This window comes from Oncorhynchus tshawytscha, linkage group LG30 (assembly GCF_018296145.1).
Source record: "Oncorhynchus tshawytscha isolate Ot180627B linkage group LG30, Otsh_v2.0, whole genome shotgun sequence".
NCBI lineage: Eukaryota > Metazoa > Chordata > Actinopteri > Salmoniformes > Salmonidae > Oncorhynchus > Oncorhynchus tshawytscha.
The window spans coordinates 1,738,719-1,756,294 of record NC_056458.1 but is presented as its reverse complement, the minus strand read 5'-3'; the positions used below and the strand labels follow the sequence as shown (position 1 = coordinate 1,756,294).

Genomic DNA, 17,576 nt, shown 5'->3' with positions numbered 1-17,576 from the left:
AAGGCACTGCATCGCAGTGTTAGCTGTGCCACCAGAGATTCTGGGTTCGAGCCCAGGCTCTGCTGCAGCTGGCTGCGACCGGGAGGTCAATGGGGCAACGCACAATTGGCCCAGCGTCGTCCGGGTTAGGGAGGGTTTGGCCGGCAGGGAAATCCTTGTCTCATCGTGCACTAGCAACTCCTGTGGAGGGCCGGTTGCAGTGCACACTGACCAGTGTTTCCTCTGACACATTGGTGGGGATGGCTTCTGGGTTGGATGTGCGTTGTGTCAAGAAGCAGTGTGGCTAGGTTGGGTTCTGTTTCGGAGGACCTTTGCCTCTGAGTGTGTATGGAAGTTGCAGCAATGAGACAAGACTAACTACTAATCAAATCAAATCAAATTTATTTATATAGCCCTTCGTACATCAGCTGATATCTCAAAGTGCTGTACAGAAACCCAGCCTAAAACCCCAAACAGCAAGCAATGTAGGTGTAGAAGCACGGTGGCTAGGAAAAACTCCCTAGAAAGGCCAACACCTAGGAAGAAACCTAGAGAGGAACCAGGCTATGTGGGGTGGCCAGTCGTCTTCTGGCTGTGCCGGGTGGAGATTATAACAGAACATGGCCAAGATGTTCAAATGTTCATAAATGACCAGCATGGTCAAATAATAATAATCACAGGCAGAACAGTTGAAACTGGAGCAGCAGCACAGCCAGGTGGACTGGGGACAGCAAGGAGTCATCATGTCAGGTAGTCCTGAGGCATGGTCCTAGGGCTCAGGTCCTCTGAGAGAATTAGAGAGGGCATACTTAATTTCACACAGGACACCAGATAGGACAGGAGAAGTACTCCAGATATAACAAACTGACCCTAGCCCCCTGACACAAACTACTGCAGCATAAATACTGGAGGCTGAGACAGGAGGGGTCAGGAGACACTGTGGCCCCATCCGAGGACACCCCCAGACAGGGCCAAACAGGAAGGATATAACCCTACCAATTGGATACCATAAAAGGGGGTAAAAGAAATCGACATGTAATGGAACCCCTTATTATTGGCACAACAGTTTCCATACAGTATATAATTCCATTCATTTTTTCAATCCTAGAGGTTCAGTCTGATTTCCAACAGACACTGGAAGACTAATTCACCTTTCAGTAGGACAATAGCCTGAAACACAAAGCCAAATCTACACTGGAGTTGCTTAGCAAGATGGCATTAAATGTTCCTGAGTGGCCTTGTTACAGATTTGACTTAAATTGTCTTGGAAAATCTATGGCAAGATTTGAAAATGTCTGTCTAGCAATGATCAAAGTCGAAAGAGATTGAAGAATTAAACAAATGTCATGTTCACATTAGCAGATTGTAGTGACTCAAGTCCTACTTTTCTGCATATCTGTCTTGAATCTGTTATTTTTTCTCCAGTCTGAACAGCCAAAAAGCACATGGAATCAGATATTTTCAGCCACATTTCAAACCACCTTCGTAAGTGGTTTGAAGTAAATTGCAAATCTGATTCCTGGCTTTGAGATTTGTCTATATGGTCAAATCTGATTAATTTGCCCTAAAGTGTTTTCACGCAGACAGCAAACAAGCATGGAGGGCATATATTAGTTTGCCTACTTAAATAATGGGGTGATTAAAGGGATCATGACTAGATTGTGATCAAGTTAAACCCTTGTCTATTACCATGAGACCCCACCTACTTGAAACAAAATATTCCAAATGTTACAATTCAAGAACAAATTACAATTTTTATTAAATGAGTTAGATAAAAACAGTTAGCTAAAAACAGTAGATACAAAATTGGATTACAATTGCCTTTTGACAAATGTCCATGTGCACTGAAGTGAATCGAAAAACTTAATTCATTCGTACTGCACCAAACACGGCCATGTAAAACAAGTGTTCATCTTGTCAGATGTAGGCCCCTCCATTGGGGGCGGAATATTTGGCAGAGTACCCCCTTGCTTCGCGCAGAGGGCACTGGCAGCAGAGAAGCGCACCCCCGACGAGCATTAGGCCAGCAGAGGCCCAGCCGATGAACAGTGAAGCTCCCAGCTCTCTCCTCTGCACATCAGTGAGCAGCGGGTTGTAGAAGTCCCTGATAACAGTGTTGGCGCACCAGGACACGGGGATCAGGCAGAGGACGCCAGCGACTAGGAAGAACACGCCGGATGTGATGGCCACCTTAGACTTGGCCTCCTCGTCCTCAATGCAGTTGGTACACTTCCCCCCGGCCACGGAGAGTAGGATGCCGATCACGGCCACAAGGATGGAGATGATCACCAGAGCTCTGGCAGCCTGGAGGTATGGGGGGAGAGCTAGCAAGGAGTCGTAAACCTTACACTGCATCTGGCCTGTGCTCTGCTGCACGCAGTTCATCCACAGGCCTTCCCAGAAGGTCTGTGCAGTCATGATGTTGTTGCCTATGAAAGCCGTCACCTTCCACATGGGGAGCGCGCAGATGACAATGTCCCCTAGCCAACCAATAATAGCCAGGAAGATGCCCAGAATCTGGAGACCAGCGGAGGACATAACTTTCTCTCTGTAGTCAGCCAAGATTCACATAAAACCTAAAGGACCAGTGTTTAGCAGGGGGGACCACTTGCTGAAATAGTAAAGCTACAGACTCCAACCTATATACCCACCTACCAGGGTGTGGTCATTAATTAAGCCAATTGAAAACACCTGTTGATGTTTATTGGCCGCTACACACCCTCCAAAAATAATAAATTGCCCAGTCTGCCTATAGTGTTGGTCACCTGTGGAAGGTAGCTTACATAATTAACCATCATTGATACAAGCTGTGAGGCTAATAGTACAAGCTCATTCATTGGAAGCATGTCAGCTAAACACAGGCAGTTGTATCCACTGAGGAAGTTTGATTAAGCTGACCCGCAGTGCACCAGTCTATGGCTTGTGACTTGAACTGGGTGAAAGCAGTGAGGGAGGAGCGCTCATTCCAAATCAGACAGTAATCTGTACCCCTCAGTCATGTTGGCAACATGGTGCATTGTTCAGAACATAAGCCTACAACAATGTCTTTCACAATAAATATGTTTGGATTTTCAAACTAGTTTTCATTGGGAAGGCAGATAGTGTTTTATCAAAAGCAATCACTTTTGCATGTGAAATGACAGAATCCTCATTACTCCATGTGCTTAACCATGTCACTTTTGTTTTGTCATCGGCCAGATTGGGGCACCTGTCTCATGCCTGGGTGGCAGCCCGGTTCCGAAAACAAACGCAATCTCTTCCCACCAGGGCAACGTGGGCTAGATAATCGAATCCCCTCCTTGGTAGATTATCCAGTTAACATCTGACAACCAAAATCACATTCCCATGTGTGCAAATTAGGATATGGCCCTGTTAAAATACTTTTCATATACGCCCATCCTTTCTTCCCTTCCCACCTTTATAGGCCTATATAAGGCAACCGTAGAAAAATCAAGGATTTTCAAAAGCAAAGTAAACATACAAAGCAACAATTTTCTAGTATAAACATATGTTTGAGACTTTGGTTGTTTGAGTTTTCATTCTTATTTTGGATACTAGGCCTACATTTCTTTGGGAAGGCCTATATTATTTGATAACAGCATGTTTGCCTGTACTTTACACAATCCTGATAAGGGCCTTTGCTGGCTTTTTGACCATCTGGCTTCCACTAAGTCGAAGTGGGTTGCTTTATATCCCAAAAATGTGTGGGGGTATTTATAAAAATATTAAGAGAAACAGGAGAGGTTTTACTTTGTGGCTGTAAACTAGTGAAGACCCCATATGGCCTGGCTCCAATCAAGCACAGTGGAAACACTCTAGAAGGGACATCTACACATCAGGGAGAGACAGCCACCCCGGTAGTAAAAATACATTTGGGATTACACTGTCCTAACTGGGGATAGTTGTAACACTAAATATCTCCAATCAGGAACAAGCTAGAACCAGACTCACTGTATACATGCTAAGTCCTCAACCGTCATATGAAAGACGCTAGACCCTGAGATACTCTGATCTGATTAAACAAACGATTGAGGTAAGTTGTTTTTGGAATGGCATCACCTGCTTTTTTAAAGATTCAAACAGGTTTATAGCCAGTGTGTATAGATATGATTTAATTTAGGAATGCTAACATTATAGCTATAATGTAAGCGAGCTAATGGTCAGGGTTAGTTGTAACAAACCCAAGGGACCACCAAGCCTGTACCCCAGGACTACCATAACACTGTCACAACTGTGACTGAGTGAACATGGCCAACAGTCACTCACTGCACCAGTCTCACTAATGCCAAACATTTAGGTCAGATGAAGGACTAGCTAATGGAGCGTAAGTAATTTAAATTCTGCCTCAAAGTTAAAGTTCAATTCAAACTTACATGTCACCCAAAGCCCTGTTACTGACCCAGGAGTTGGGGGAAATTGTACCAGTTCACCCTTTGTATTCAAGACAGTCACATCGTGTCCGTTTGATTTAGAGAACAGATATACCATTTTATAGCAGACAGATGTACATCCTTATCACATTGAATTGAGTGCAATCTGAGAAATTGTCAAAGCAGAACATTTGTATACTCCTTCAACACTTTTTGGAAAAGCATTCCAGGTGAAGCTGGTTGAGAGAATGCCAAGAGTGTGCAAAGCTGTCATCAAGGCCAAGGGTGGCTACTTTGAAGAATCTCAAATCTAAAATATATTTAGATTTGTTTGACACTTTTGTGGTTACTATATGATTCTATATGTGCTATTTCATTGTTTTAATGTCTTCACTATTATTCTACAATAAAGAAAAAGCATTGAATGAGTAGGTGTGTCGTCAGTCTATTCTTGTTCTGAGAAATGAAGGCTATTCCATGCGAGAAATTGCCAAGAAACTGAAGATCTCGTAAACGCTGTGTACTACTCCCTTCACAAAACATTGCAAACGGACCCTAACCAGAATCGAAAGAGGAGTGGGAGGCCATGGTGCAAAACTGAGCAAAAGGACAAGTACATCAGAGTATCTAGTTTGAGAAACAGACGCCTCACAAGTCCTCAACTGGCAGCTTCCTTAAATAGTACCCGCAAAACACCAGTCTCAATGTCAACAGTGAAGAGGCAACTCCAGGATGCTTCCTTCTAGGCCGAGTTGCAAAGAAAAAGCCATATCTCAGACTGGCCAATAAAAATAAAAGATTAAGATGGGCAAAAGAACACAGACACTGGACAGAAGAACTCTGCCTAGAGGGCCAGCAACAACAACAACAAAAAATGATTGTTAGTCTAGCCAATTATATAAACTTGTAGTCATCATGGTCGAATACTGCCAGGGCACACAGTGAGCATGCCCAGGGGGCCCCTGGGTCTTGATTTTGTTAGTCACTCTCACTCAGATATCCTGAATGTAGCATAAGTCATGGCAAAATGTGTAGAATAGCAAGAAATTAGCTGTAAAACTGTACACTTTCTCTCTACCCAATGGCAAAAGGAGGAGAGTGGCATGAAAAATGTCCAAATGACGCTCTGGCCAAGGAGTAGGGTTGATCAGAGGGTTCTGACCTCACAACAGCAGTCAAGCACCCAAGCTAACTGGTTAACGTTGGCTAGCGTGCTAGCTATTTCCAGACACATATGAGAGAACATCTCACTCTGATAATTTTACTCACCCTAGCAGAGCTGGTTAGGCTGTTTTCATGTTATCCAGAGCATTGATGACTGTAACTGTGCTGCTGGCAACAATTGAATAACTATTTTTTTTGCTAACGTTTACTGACACCAGCTATATTCTACAGGGTGTTGAGCGTTTGTAAATTCGTCAGATATTCTGTGCTCTGGCACACTCAGATGAGAAGATAGACAGAATTAACAATGTCCATTGAGAACACACAACAACTATACCACTTAGCTAAGAATTGACGTGAATAATCAAGTCAATAAATGCTGGGTAGTTAGTTAGATGGCATATGGTTAATATACTGCCTGGTAAGGTTAATATATTAGTAGCCAACTAATGTTAGGTAACTAGCTAACATACCGGTACATACTGCTGTAATGCTATGCGGTTCATAAGGATAGCATAGCTAACAAATTGTCAGCCAATATAAAGTGCAATGTAACTTATTTGAAAAGTCATTACTTTATTACATTCCTTAACATTTGTCATAATTAGTTAAAGCATTGAATTTGTATCTGCTCGCGCCGGACTTTGGCTGCATATTTTCTGCCAATTTCATCAAACCAGAAAACATTGTGAAGCCACGCCCATTTTCTCAAGAATTGCATTATGGGCTTTATAGGCACGGAAATAGCGTCCACTGCTTTTATACTTTGCATTTTGGCAAATTTAGAACGACATCTGGGCACTTTTGACCTACTAACTATATACTAAGTGCTAAGCTAACATATGGAATTTTTTAAAGATGGTCATACCATGTATCAATTCAGTTAGAATTTTAGTACCGCTTTAGGTATCAAAAAAACATATAAAACAATGATTTGATAAAATATTGATTTTGGCCTTTACTACTACAGCCCTTAGAAACGCATTGAATGACACATTCATAAATGGCAAAAAAGACAGTCAAAAAATAAATCATAAGGAATAAGGTTTCAAAGTGTCTGTTCTAAATCTAGGAGATAAAAGAAAGCTCAGGAAATGTACATATATGTATATATATATATTTGACACATATTTAACTTGGCACAAAACTACCTCCATACTTTAATTTGTTTGTATGTGTTACCTGACACTTGTGGGGGTTGAGAGTCTCCCCTTTCCATAGAGTGGTCATATTAGTTTTGTAGGTCAAACCTTTCGGGCACTACAAACGTTTTCGGGATATCTCATGGTCTGACAAACACAGCTGTAGCTCGCCCACCTTCCAAGGCAGATGCGGAAGGCTGACATAGGCGAATGTGTTGGATTGAGATGCAGCCAATTAACAGAAAAATAATTATTATCTCTAGCTTAAATTGACAGATTTTGATGGGGATTCTTTTATTATGTTACTTAGATTGATGCACCGGTGCGTCAATAGACTCTTACGGATTTTAGTGCCAATTCACTTTTGCAGTCTGAGAATAGGACTGGCACACTCACTTTTACTCTGCTAAAAATACACCGGTTGTAGTCACATATTCATTACAATTGACTCCACTCAACCCATCTCTCTCTCTCTGTCTCAAACATCACCTGGCATTTCAATGTAGACTCTGTAGACAGTTTTTTTATCCGACCATTACATGCAGTGTTGTACTTATTCAAATACAACCCCAACCCCTTGTCCTGTTCGCAGTTAAAGCTCCCTATTTGAACAAAGAATGAGTTTGGAACTATCAGTACCACGTGATCTCATACTCCTTTGCTGTGCCACACCTAGACCTGATGGGTGAGTCAAGACAATGGATCCTTCTCAAGTTCTATTGTATTGCAAACAGGCTTTGTTCACAAAAAAAGAGTACTTCACACACACTATGGTATTTCCAGGTGCATGGAGGAAAAATAGTATATATCAAAAAGACAAAACTACAAAACACTGGTTGGGTAATCTTGAATATTCCAAACAATTTCAATTCAAGATCAATACTAATGGGTTGGAGTGAGTTTCATATTCTTCAGGCTTTGTACAAAATGGTTCCCAAAGATCCTGCTCTGCTATTTGACTAGGGAAATAATGTACGTTAGTTGATGCACGCAAAGCAACTTCCCTTAGGTTATGACTTATAGCCAGTCATTTAGATAGTACGTCGAAAGAAGAATACCTGAGAAATACACTGAGGGTACATGCTCCATGGCATACTGTAGACTGACCAGGTGAATCCAGGTGAACGCTATGATCCTTTATTGATGGCACTCGTTAAATCCACTTCAATCAGTATAAATGAAGGGGAGGAAACAGGTTAAATAAGGATTTTTAAAGCCTTGAGGCAATTGAGACATGGATTGTGTATGTGTGCCAATCAGAGAGTGAATTGGCAAGACAAAATATTTAAGTGCCTTTGAACGAGGTATGAGGTAGGTGCCGGGCACACTGGTTTGGGTGTGTCAAGAACTGCAACGCTGCTGTGTTTTTCATGCTCAACGGTTTCTCTTGTGTATCAAAAATGGTCCACCACACAAAGTACATCCACCCAACTTGACACAACTGTGGGAAGCATTAGAGTCAACATGGGCCAGCATCCCTGTGGAATGCTTTTGACACCTTGTAGAGTCCATGCCATGACGAATTGAGGCTGTTCTGAGGGCAAAAGGAGGTGTATGTTGTTTTTCGGGCATAGTTGAATATTTACTTGCCAGTTACATGTATCTAATAGAAATAGTGCTAAAATAAGTTTTCATGTTGAATGTGGTGTTGATGAATGAAAAAATCAAATTCATTTGAAAAATATTTATTTAGTTTCAAAACCATTTACTGTAACTCATACGTGTTTTAAAAAAAGATTAATACAAATTAAAATATTAAAGGGAAACTTTATCTTTAGCCCTTAAATCTACTTTATCCAGAGTCAGATGAAATCAAAGATACCATTTTCTGTCTCTGTGTGTACAGTATGAAGGAAGTTAGAGGCTTCCACAGCCAATAACAACTAGTGTTAGCACAATTAATGGAAGTCTGTGTGTATCTGCTCGCATGCTATCAGATACTCATATTCTTTCAGTCATTGCGCTAAATCTAGTTAGCAATTGCACTAGCACTAGTTAGCAACTTCCTTCAAATCACACGCAGAGACAAGTTCATATGAATTTGGGGAGGTAGATAAAGGGCCTCATTGCCAAAATCCCAAAGTATCCCTTTAACAATAACATGTATAAATAATAATGTACACCTGTAACAAACATGGCTGGGATAAAACAATTAACAAAACACACTGCCAAAAGGTGTAAAGGCACACACACACATATTTACACAAAAATACATACAAAACACACAAAACTGCAGACTACATGGGGATGGTTTAAAGGAATTCAGTTCCTCTTTGGGAGTGATTCTCTTTCAATGTTAAGTTACATGGAATCTTTAGTCACTGTGGTTCTTTTCTTCGCTCATCACCAATAAATATCGTCCTCAAACCTTTGTAATACAGAAGCACCATAGTGACTCAGAATACACATATACACAGCTAGATCAGACAGTCTCTCATGGCAAACAGACATATCTTCCTTTCTTCACTCCCTCCCTCTCTTCTCTCTCTTCCTCACTCAGACAAAGTCCTTTCCAGTGGACGTTGCTGAGGTCTCGGAGCGAGGAGCCTTGTTGTACTTGGCGGTGTAGGAACCCTCATCCTTCTTGGGGCAGTTGCAGCAGAGCAAACCCCCTCCAATCAGCAGCAGGGCAGCGGCCCCCCAGCCCACGTAGAGCGCCCCCCCCAGCTCCCTCTTCTGAGCGCTTACCAGGAGCGGGTTGTAGAAGTCCTGGATGATGCTGTGGGCCGTCCAGCAGACAGGGATCAGGCACAGAACTCCGGCAATGATGAACACCACCCCGGATGCCACACCCACTTTAGCCTTGGACGCCTCGTTATCCACACAGTTAGTGCACTTGCCCCCGGCTACGGCCAGCAGAATGGCAATAATGCCGGCGAGGATGGCAATGATGGTCAGAGCTCTGGCGGCCTGTAGGTCAGAACTCAAGGCCAGCATGGAGTCGTAGACCTTACACTGCATCTGGCCCGTGCTCTGGACCACGCAGCTCATCCAGATACCCTCCCAGGAGGTCTGCGAGGTGACTATGTTACTGCCGATGAAGGCGGTGACCCTCCACATGGGCATGGCACAAACAATGATGGTCCCAATCCAGCCTATGATCCCAAGGGCAGTGCCCAGCATCTGTAGCCCAGCCGACACCATCTTAGATCCGGTTGGCGTTGGTTTGTCTGTGGGTCTGAGTGAAACTGGACAGCCCTTTGTCTTCCTTTCTGTGTGATGTAGAGGATATTTGTCTTCTCTCAGTCTAATCTGAATACAGTGGGTGGTTGTGTTTCTGTGTGTGCTGCTCTAGGTCTGAGTCCCAAGTGGGGAAGGACTACCAGGAGAACAGGTTTTTCTGACCTCCCCCTTCGGGAGGGAGGGAGGGGAAGGGCCGGGCTTGAAATCAGGTTTCTCTCGTTCTATCTCTCTTAAAGGTCTTCACTTCTACAGTATTTCAATTAAATGTTTCAAGTTTGTAATGACATGTATTTAAGTATTTATTTTGTTTTACTGGGGAGAAAAGGAAATATTTGTATTTATTTGTATGTTTTGCTCACGTAATATAATTTAAAGTATGCAATTAAGGTGTCTGTAATATAATACATGTGGCAAAACAAATTAGAAATAAACGTTTGTAGATTCCCAAATATATTTACAATGGTGAGGGAGTGCCAAGACAGAGGCACGTTGGCTTCAACATAGAGCCCCCAATCAGTCATCTAGTGTACGTATATATAAATAATTTGTCGGGTCTAAGTCGGGTTCTCCTCAGGTCCATTCGGGTTCGGTTTTTATTGTTCCAGAGTCCGTTTGGGTCTGGGTCCCCTTAAAATTGTCTAAATGATTGGGTCCATTCGGATTTGGGTCTGAATGTCCTTGGGTCCGTTTAGTTTAGTTCCGGGCTCCAACTTTTGGAACCTGAGGAGACCTCTAATCTCTCGCTCTCGCTCTCTCCAGGAGGCGCTGCCTGAGCCAGTGAGGAGGGTGCTTGAGCAGCCACTGAGGGAGGGGCCACCCTCTGTGGCCCTGCTCTTTTCAATAGTATGTCCATCTCTGATAGCTACCCAGGAAAGGGCTGAAAATAGCCCATATTAATATATGTAGCATTGTGAATAAGGTTAATGGAATCAATAACTTGCTAACATCAGATAACATTCATATATTAGCCATTTCTGAGACTCACTTAGATAATTAATTTGATGATGCATCAATAGCAATACAATAATATAACATTTATAGAAGAGACAGAAATGCTTATGGGGGATGAGTTGCTGTATATATTCAGAGCCATATCCCTGTAATGCTTAGAGAAGATCTTATGTCAAGTGTTATTGAAGTGTTGTGGTTGCAGGTTAACTTGGCACATCTAAAGCCTTTGCTTTTGGATGTTGCTATAGGCCACCAAGTGCTAACAGTCAGTATCTAAATAATATGTGTGAAATGCTTGATAGTGTATGTGATGTAAACAGAGAGGACTACTTTCTTGGGGACCTAGTTTTGTCTAATCTTGATTATTGTCTAGTCGTGTGGTCCAGTGCGGCAAGGAAAGATCTAGTTAATTAAGCTGCAGCTGTCCCAGAAAAAGAGCGTCATTTTTTGCTCTTAATTATAATCAGAGGGCTGATATAAATACTATGAGTGCCAGTCTCTATTGGCTAAGAGTTGAGGAGAGACTGACTGCATCACTTCTTCTTTTTATAAGAAACATTAATGTGTTGAAAATCCCAAATTGTTTGCATTGTGACCTTACACACAGCTCTGACACACACACTTATCCCACCAGACATGCCACCAGGGGTCTTTTCACAGTCTCCAAATCCAGAATAAATTCAAGAAAGTGTACAGTATTATATAGAGCCAGACTTCCCTGCCACCGACATGCACCTATTACAACTATCAGACATACAGCCTGGAATTTCTAAATTCTCTGACCATCAAAAGGTTGCGTTTGGACCAAAAACATTCAGGGCTGCAACCCCGGAAACCCAGGTCTAATGATGCCTATGGGTAACACGACACTTCCTCTTCCTTTTCTCTCTACCTCTCCCACCCCTCTCTTGTTTAAGTTTAGTGACAGGGGAGGGGAGGGATGAGGGGAGGGGGAGGGGTTGTCACCAAGCGACGGTTAGTGAGTCACTCTCCTCCAAATACTAGTCCCTCTGACAAACACCTAATATGGTCACCATCCACTCACTGGGACATTTTGAGAGGTGTGTGTTTCTGTGCGTGTAATTTTAAAGGTCACAGCTTTAGAATTGTAATCACAATGCTGTATTGCAAGAACTCTGTAGGAATGTGGATTCACAAATTAAAACGAGAGAGTGTGTGTTCATAAATGGAGGGTCTTAGTGGAACCCAGGGACAATTAAAAACAATTAGCTTTAAAGGTGCTGTGTGTTGAGAACATACATGGATTTAGCCTTGGTGTGGAATACCTGTGTGCAAAATGCATATCAAAATATAACCGAACAAAAATATAAATGCAACATGCAGCAATTTCAATGATTTTACTGAGTTACAGTTCATATAAGGAAATCAGTCAATTTAAATAAATACATTAGGCCATAATCTTTGGATTTCACATGACTGGGTAGGGGCACGGGTGGTCCTGAGAGGGCATAGGGCTACCCACTGAGGTGCCAGGCCCAGCCAATCAGAATTAGTTTTCCCCACAAAAGGGCTTTATTACTGATAGAAATCCTCCTCAGTTTCATCAGCTGTCCAGGTGACTGGTATCAGACAATCCCCCAGGTGAAGAAGCCGGATGTGCTATGAAGGTCCTTGGCTGGTGTGGTTACACGTGGGCTGCAGTTGTGAGGCCGGATGAACTTACTGCCAAATTCTCTAAAACGATGTTGGAGGCGGCTTGTCTTCTCGGGACAAGCTTTTTTCCAGGTGCCCCAAACAATCGGAAAGGGGATTCATCAGATAAAATGACTTTACCCCAGTCCTCAGCAGTCCAATCCCTGTGCCTTTGGCAGAATATCAGTCTGTCCCTGATGTTTTTCCTGGAGAGAAGTGTCTTCTTTGCTGCCCTTCTTGACACCAGCCCATCCTCCAAAAGTCTTTGACTCACTGTGCGTGCAGATGCACTCACACCTGCCTGCTGCCAACAATTGAACCGCTCTCCTTGAAGTTCTTGATGATCCGATAAATGGTTGATTTAGGTGCAATCTTAATGGCAGCAATATCCTTGCCTCTGAAGCCCTTTTTGTGCAAAGCAATGATTACGGCACGTGCTTCCTTGCAGGTAACCATGATTGACAGAGGAAGAACAATGATTCCAAGCACCACCCTCCTTTTGAAGCTTCCAGTCTGTTATTCGAACTCAATAAGCATGACAGAGTGATCTCCAGCCTTGTCCTCGTCAACACTCACATCTGTGTTAACGCGAGAATAAATGACATGATGTCAGCTGGTCCTTTTGTGGTAGGGCTGGAATGCAGTGGAAATGTTTTTTGGCTATTCAGTTAATTTGCATGGCAAAGAGGGACTTTGCAATTAATTGCAATTCATCTGATCACTCTTCATAACATTCTGGGGTATATGCAAATTTCCATCATACACACTGAGGCAGCAGACTTTGTGAAAATTAATATTTGTGTCATTCTCAAAACTTTTTGGCCATGACTGTACATGAAAACACATTAATTGTATTTCTGAGAATGTATCTCTGTCTCTCCCCCTCTCTCCATGAAATAAATACATTTCTCATATTTCAGTGTTGTTTACTGTCATTAACCTGACATTAAGCTGCCCCACTGGGTAAGTGTAACATGAAGAGCATGACACATTGTATTTGGGTGGGCTACTGTATGTTGTTGTAGCTACACGGCAACATATCTTTGCCTAGGCAGCCATAATACTGACAGTCTTTGACTTGTCTAGTGTCATCAATATCTGCTATAATACAGCAGATCACCATGAGACATGAATTGTTTATGCAGGTTTTACTTATTGTACATTTTGCTTTTTGTCTGATACCTTGTGGATGAATAGTTTTCTTTTGGATAGCCTGTAATGTCTCTTCCTCTCATACCCTAAAATATTTCACAGTTCATTTCTGTTGTCATCAACCTACAAACATAATGTATGGCCCCAAACTGTTTCCTTACTGAGATTCAATTGGCACATGCGTATGCAAGCTGAGTTGCCATTTTAGACCAACTGCAATGAGGAAACAGTCGGTGGTTGTATTTGATAAATGGTTTATTCCAAAGTATTGATTTCAGCAAACAAAAAAGGCACGTGACAACCGAGGACAAACATACAGTAGGTACACAATAAGGATTTAAGAATTAACATTTGTTAGTTATTTGGAGGTTCATTTAAAAATCTCTAGTCTGCGCTCAACTTCGTGGAGGAGTTGAGGTACACTATATATACAAAAGTATCTGGACACCCCTTCAAATTAGTGGATTCGGCTATTTCAGCCACACCCGTTGCTGACAGGTGTATAAAATCAAGCACACAGACATGCAATCTCCATCAACAAACATTGGCAGTAGAATGACCTTACTGAAGAGCTCAGTGACTTTCACCGTGGCACCGTCATAGGATGCAACCTTTCCAGCAAGTCAGTTTGTCAAATTTCTGCCCTGCTAGAGTTGCCCCTGTCAACTGTAAGTGCTGTTATTATGAAGTGGAAACATCCAGGAGCAATGGCTCACCGCCATTGGAATCTGGAGCAGTGGAAACGCTTTCTCTGGAGTGAGCAGCAAAGGGGGGACAACTCCATATTAATAACCAGGATTTTGGAATGAGATGTTCAATGAGCAGGTGTCCACATACGTTTGGTCATGTAGTGTACTTGGCTTACTTGATGAGCAATTGAATTATGAGCTAACATTAGCTAGTTGTGATCACAAGCTAAATGTGCTATCTAGCGAGTGTATCATGTGATGCACAAAATGGCAGATAGCTAGCTCAAAACATTTGGTTGTCAAAATAACATCTTTGAACAATATCAAAGTAACTTTTACTGGAGATGGGAAACAGCTGTTAATACTTTGGCTAAAACCTAGCTTTTACATCTGTTTATTTAGCTACACAAACAAGCTAAAACTGCACACCTCTGAGAACAAGCATCTCGATCAGTTGACCGATAATTATGCTGGCTATCTAGATAGCTAGCTGGCTAATTCAAGGGCAAGACGGGGATGTGTGAGTGAGACAGCCATACAAGCTCAGCCTTCCACATAAATAGACATGCGTGCAAATATTCAACTGGGAAAATGTTCAAGCTGTCACGCCCTGGCCATAGAGAGGCTTTTATTCTCTATTTTGGATAGGGTGGGCATTCTAGTTTCTTTATTTCTATGTTTTCTATTTCTTTGTGTTTGGCTGGGTGTGGTTCTCAATCAGAGGCAGCTGTCTATCGTTGTCTCTGATTGAGAATCATACTTAGGTATCTTCGCATTGCGAAGATTTTTACATGGTGCTGTCAACAGAATACATGCGCAAATTGATTGTTGGGGCGTAGTGAACTAGATATTGATCAATTAGTAATTTCATTACATTTTGCAGTAGCTTGGTGGTAGTTTAACTCAATTCAAAACTTGGTAGTGTTTTCAGTAGTTAATTTAGTTTTGGCATGTAGTGATGTAGCTAACGACTGGAACTAATACACAACTTATTTTTTATTTTTTATAAAACAATATATGGGAGAGTTAGGCACACATGTCCTTTATTTTTGACATCAGATCTGCCTAATTCTCACTTGAAACATAGTTTTTGTGTTTAATAGACTAAATTACACATTAGGTTTTGTTTTAACAAATCTAATGCACTGGTAAATCATAGTGCTGACAGTAGAGCTATAGGTCCTGGGGTGTGTTTGAAATATTTGTGCTATTTTCACAGCTGGAATTATGAGTGTAAATGCTGGTGGTGGCGCAAAAGGGCTGGGTTTTGAGGAATCAGTAAGTCGAGGCTTGTTCCCTCACTGGAAAATCAGAAAATATTCCATGGCTAAATATGTGGTTGCTTCAAGTTGTAAATGTGATCCACTTTATCATAATCAGTCAGAAGTCGCTATGGCTAATTTGCATATAAATTGTGGTTTTATCCAAATGTTGATTTTTCACTGTTTGGGGGTTTCATCTGGTTTTAACAAAACAATGTCTTTGCTTTCATAATCTGTATGACTTAGCGCCAAATTCAGAGGAGATACAGTACGCAACTTTTTATCTTATTAACATAGGATGAAACATTGCAACGGAGCACTTTCACATCGGTTTGGTGGATGATAGCTTGTAACACATCACATCAGGCTCTTATCTGGACTATCGAAATCCTCCCCTATTCCGAATTCATGAATGAATTATAAACTAGCCAGCTAGATATTTTGAATCAAGCTGCAATAGACTATTAAATCGGATGATTTTCCTGTTTTCCCAATCAAAGCTACCATAGCGTATCATTCGTGGGAAAACACATCTCTCTGTCACTCAGTGTGACTAACTATACTTTGCTCTGTCCATCTTTCCCTAAATCCTAACTAGTCTCCCAGTCCCTGCAGCTGAAAAACATCCCCACAGTATGATGCTGCCACCACCATGCTTCACCATAGGGAATGTGCCAGGTTTCCTCCAGATGTGATGCTTGGCATTCAGGCCAAAGAGTTCAATATTGGTTTCATCAGACCAGAGAATCTTGTTTCTCATAGTCTAAGAGTCTTTAGATGCCTTTTGGCAAACTCCAAGCGGGCTGTCATGTTCCTTTTACTGAAGAGTGGCTTCCACTCTACCGTAAAGGCCTGATTGGTGGATTGCTGCTGAGATGGTTGTCTTACTGGAAGGTTCTCATCTCCACATAGGCTCTATCAGAGTGACCATCGGGTTTTTGGTCACATCCCTGACCAAGGCCCTTCTCCCCTGATTGCTCAGTTTTGCTGGGCGGCCAGCTCTAGGAAGAGTCTTGGTGGTTTCAAACTTCTTCCATTTAAGAATGATGGAGGCCACTGTGTTCTTGGGGACCTTCATTGCTGCAGCCATTTTTTGGTACCCTTCCTCAGATCTGCACCTTGACAAAAAACCTGTCACGGAGCTCTACGAACAATTCCTTTGACCTCATGGCTTGGTTTTTGCAGTGACATGAAATATCTGACATGGTCAGCAGCATACCAGCCTGCATCCCACTGTTGGCTTGCTTCTGAAGCTAAGCTGGGTTGGTCCTGGTCAGTCCCTGGATAGGAGACCAGACGTTGCTGGAAGTGGTGTTGGAGCGCCAGTAGGAGGCACACTTTCCTCCAGGGCAATGATTTGAAACATTGGCCTGTGTAGAGTGCAGTCTTTTGGATGGGACGTTAAACGGGTGCCCTGACTCTCTGTGGTCACTAAAAGATCCCATGGCATTTATCATAAGAGTAGGGGAGTTAACATCGGTGTCCTGGCCAAATTCCCAATCTGGCTCTCATACCATCATGGTCACCTAATCATCCCCAGCTTACAATTGCCTCATTCATCTCCTCTCCCCTGTAACTATTCCCAAGGTCATTGCTGTAAATGAGAATGTGTTCTCAGTCAACTTATAGGGTAAAATAAGCATAAAAAAAACTGTGGGACCTTATATAAGCAAGAGCGTGCCATTCCAAATCATGTCCAATCAATTTAATTTACTACAGTTGGACTCCAATGAAGTTGTAGAAACATCTCAAGAATGATCAATGGAAACAGGATGCACCTGTGCTCCATTTCGAGACTCATAGCAAAGGGTCTAAATATTTCTGTAAATAATGTATTTCTGTTTTTTTGCAAAAATTCTTAAAACCTGTTTTCGCTTTAACATTATATTGTATTGTGTGGATTGCTGACGATTTTTATTTATACAAAACATTTTAGAATAAGGCTGTAACGTAACAAAATGTGGAAAAAGTCAAAGGGTCAGAATGCTTTCTGAATGCACTGTATCTAACAGGACAGTAGAGGCAACATGG

At 42.1% G+C, this 17,576-nt stretch overlaps 1 protein-coding gene across 1 annotated transcript; it reads right to left on the bottom strand.

Moving 5' to 3' along the window:
• Positions 1–1,765: 1,765 nt before the first annotated feature.
• Positions 1,766–9,966, bottom strand: LOC112228158 (claudin-like protein ZF-A89). Its single transcript, XM_024393282.2, has 2 exons — positions 9,324–9,966; positions 1,766–2,527 (listed from the first exon to the last, which is right to left on the bottom strand). Exons 1-2 carry the CDS (start codon positions 9,797–9,799, stop codon positions 1,897–1,899), a joined length of 1,107 nt encoding a protein of 368 aa, XP_024249050.2. The 5' UTR covers positions 9,800–9,966; the 3' UTR covers positions 1,766–1,896.
• Positions 9,967–17,576: the final 7,610 nt, after the last annotated feature.

Bases quoted from the DNA above. Each gene is read 5' to 3' on its own strand.
- LOC112228158 (XM_024393282.2), bottom strand. From the start codon at position 9,799: ATGGTGTCGGCTGGGCTACAGATGCTGGGCACTGCCCTTGGGATCATA. The intron at 2,528-9,323 runs GCTGGGGGGGGC...GGCTGACTACAG, and splicing joins GTAAGCGCTCAGAAGAGGGA to AGAGAAAGTTATGTCCTCCG.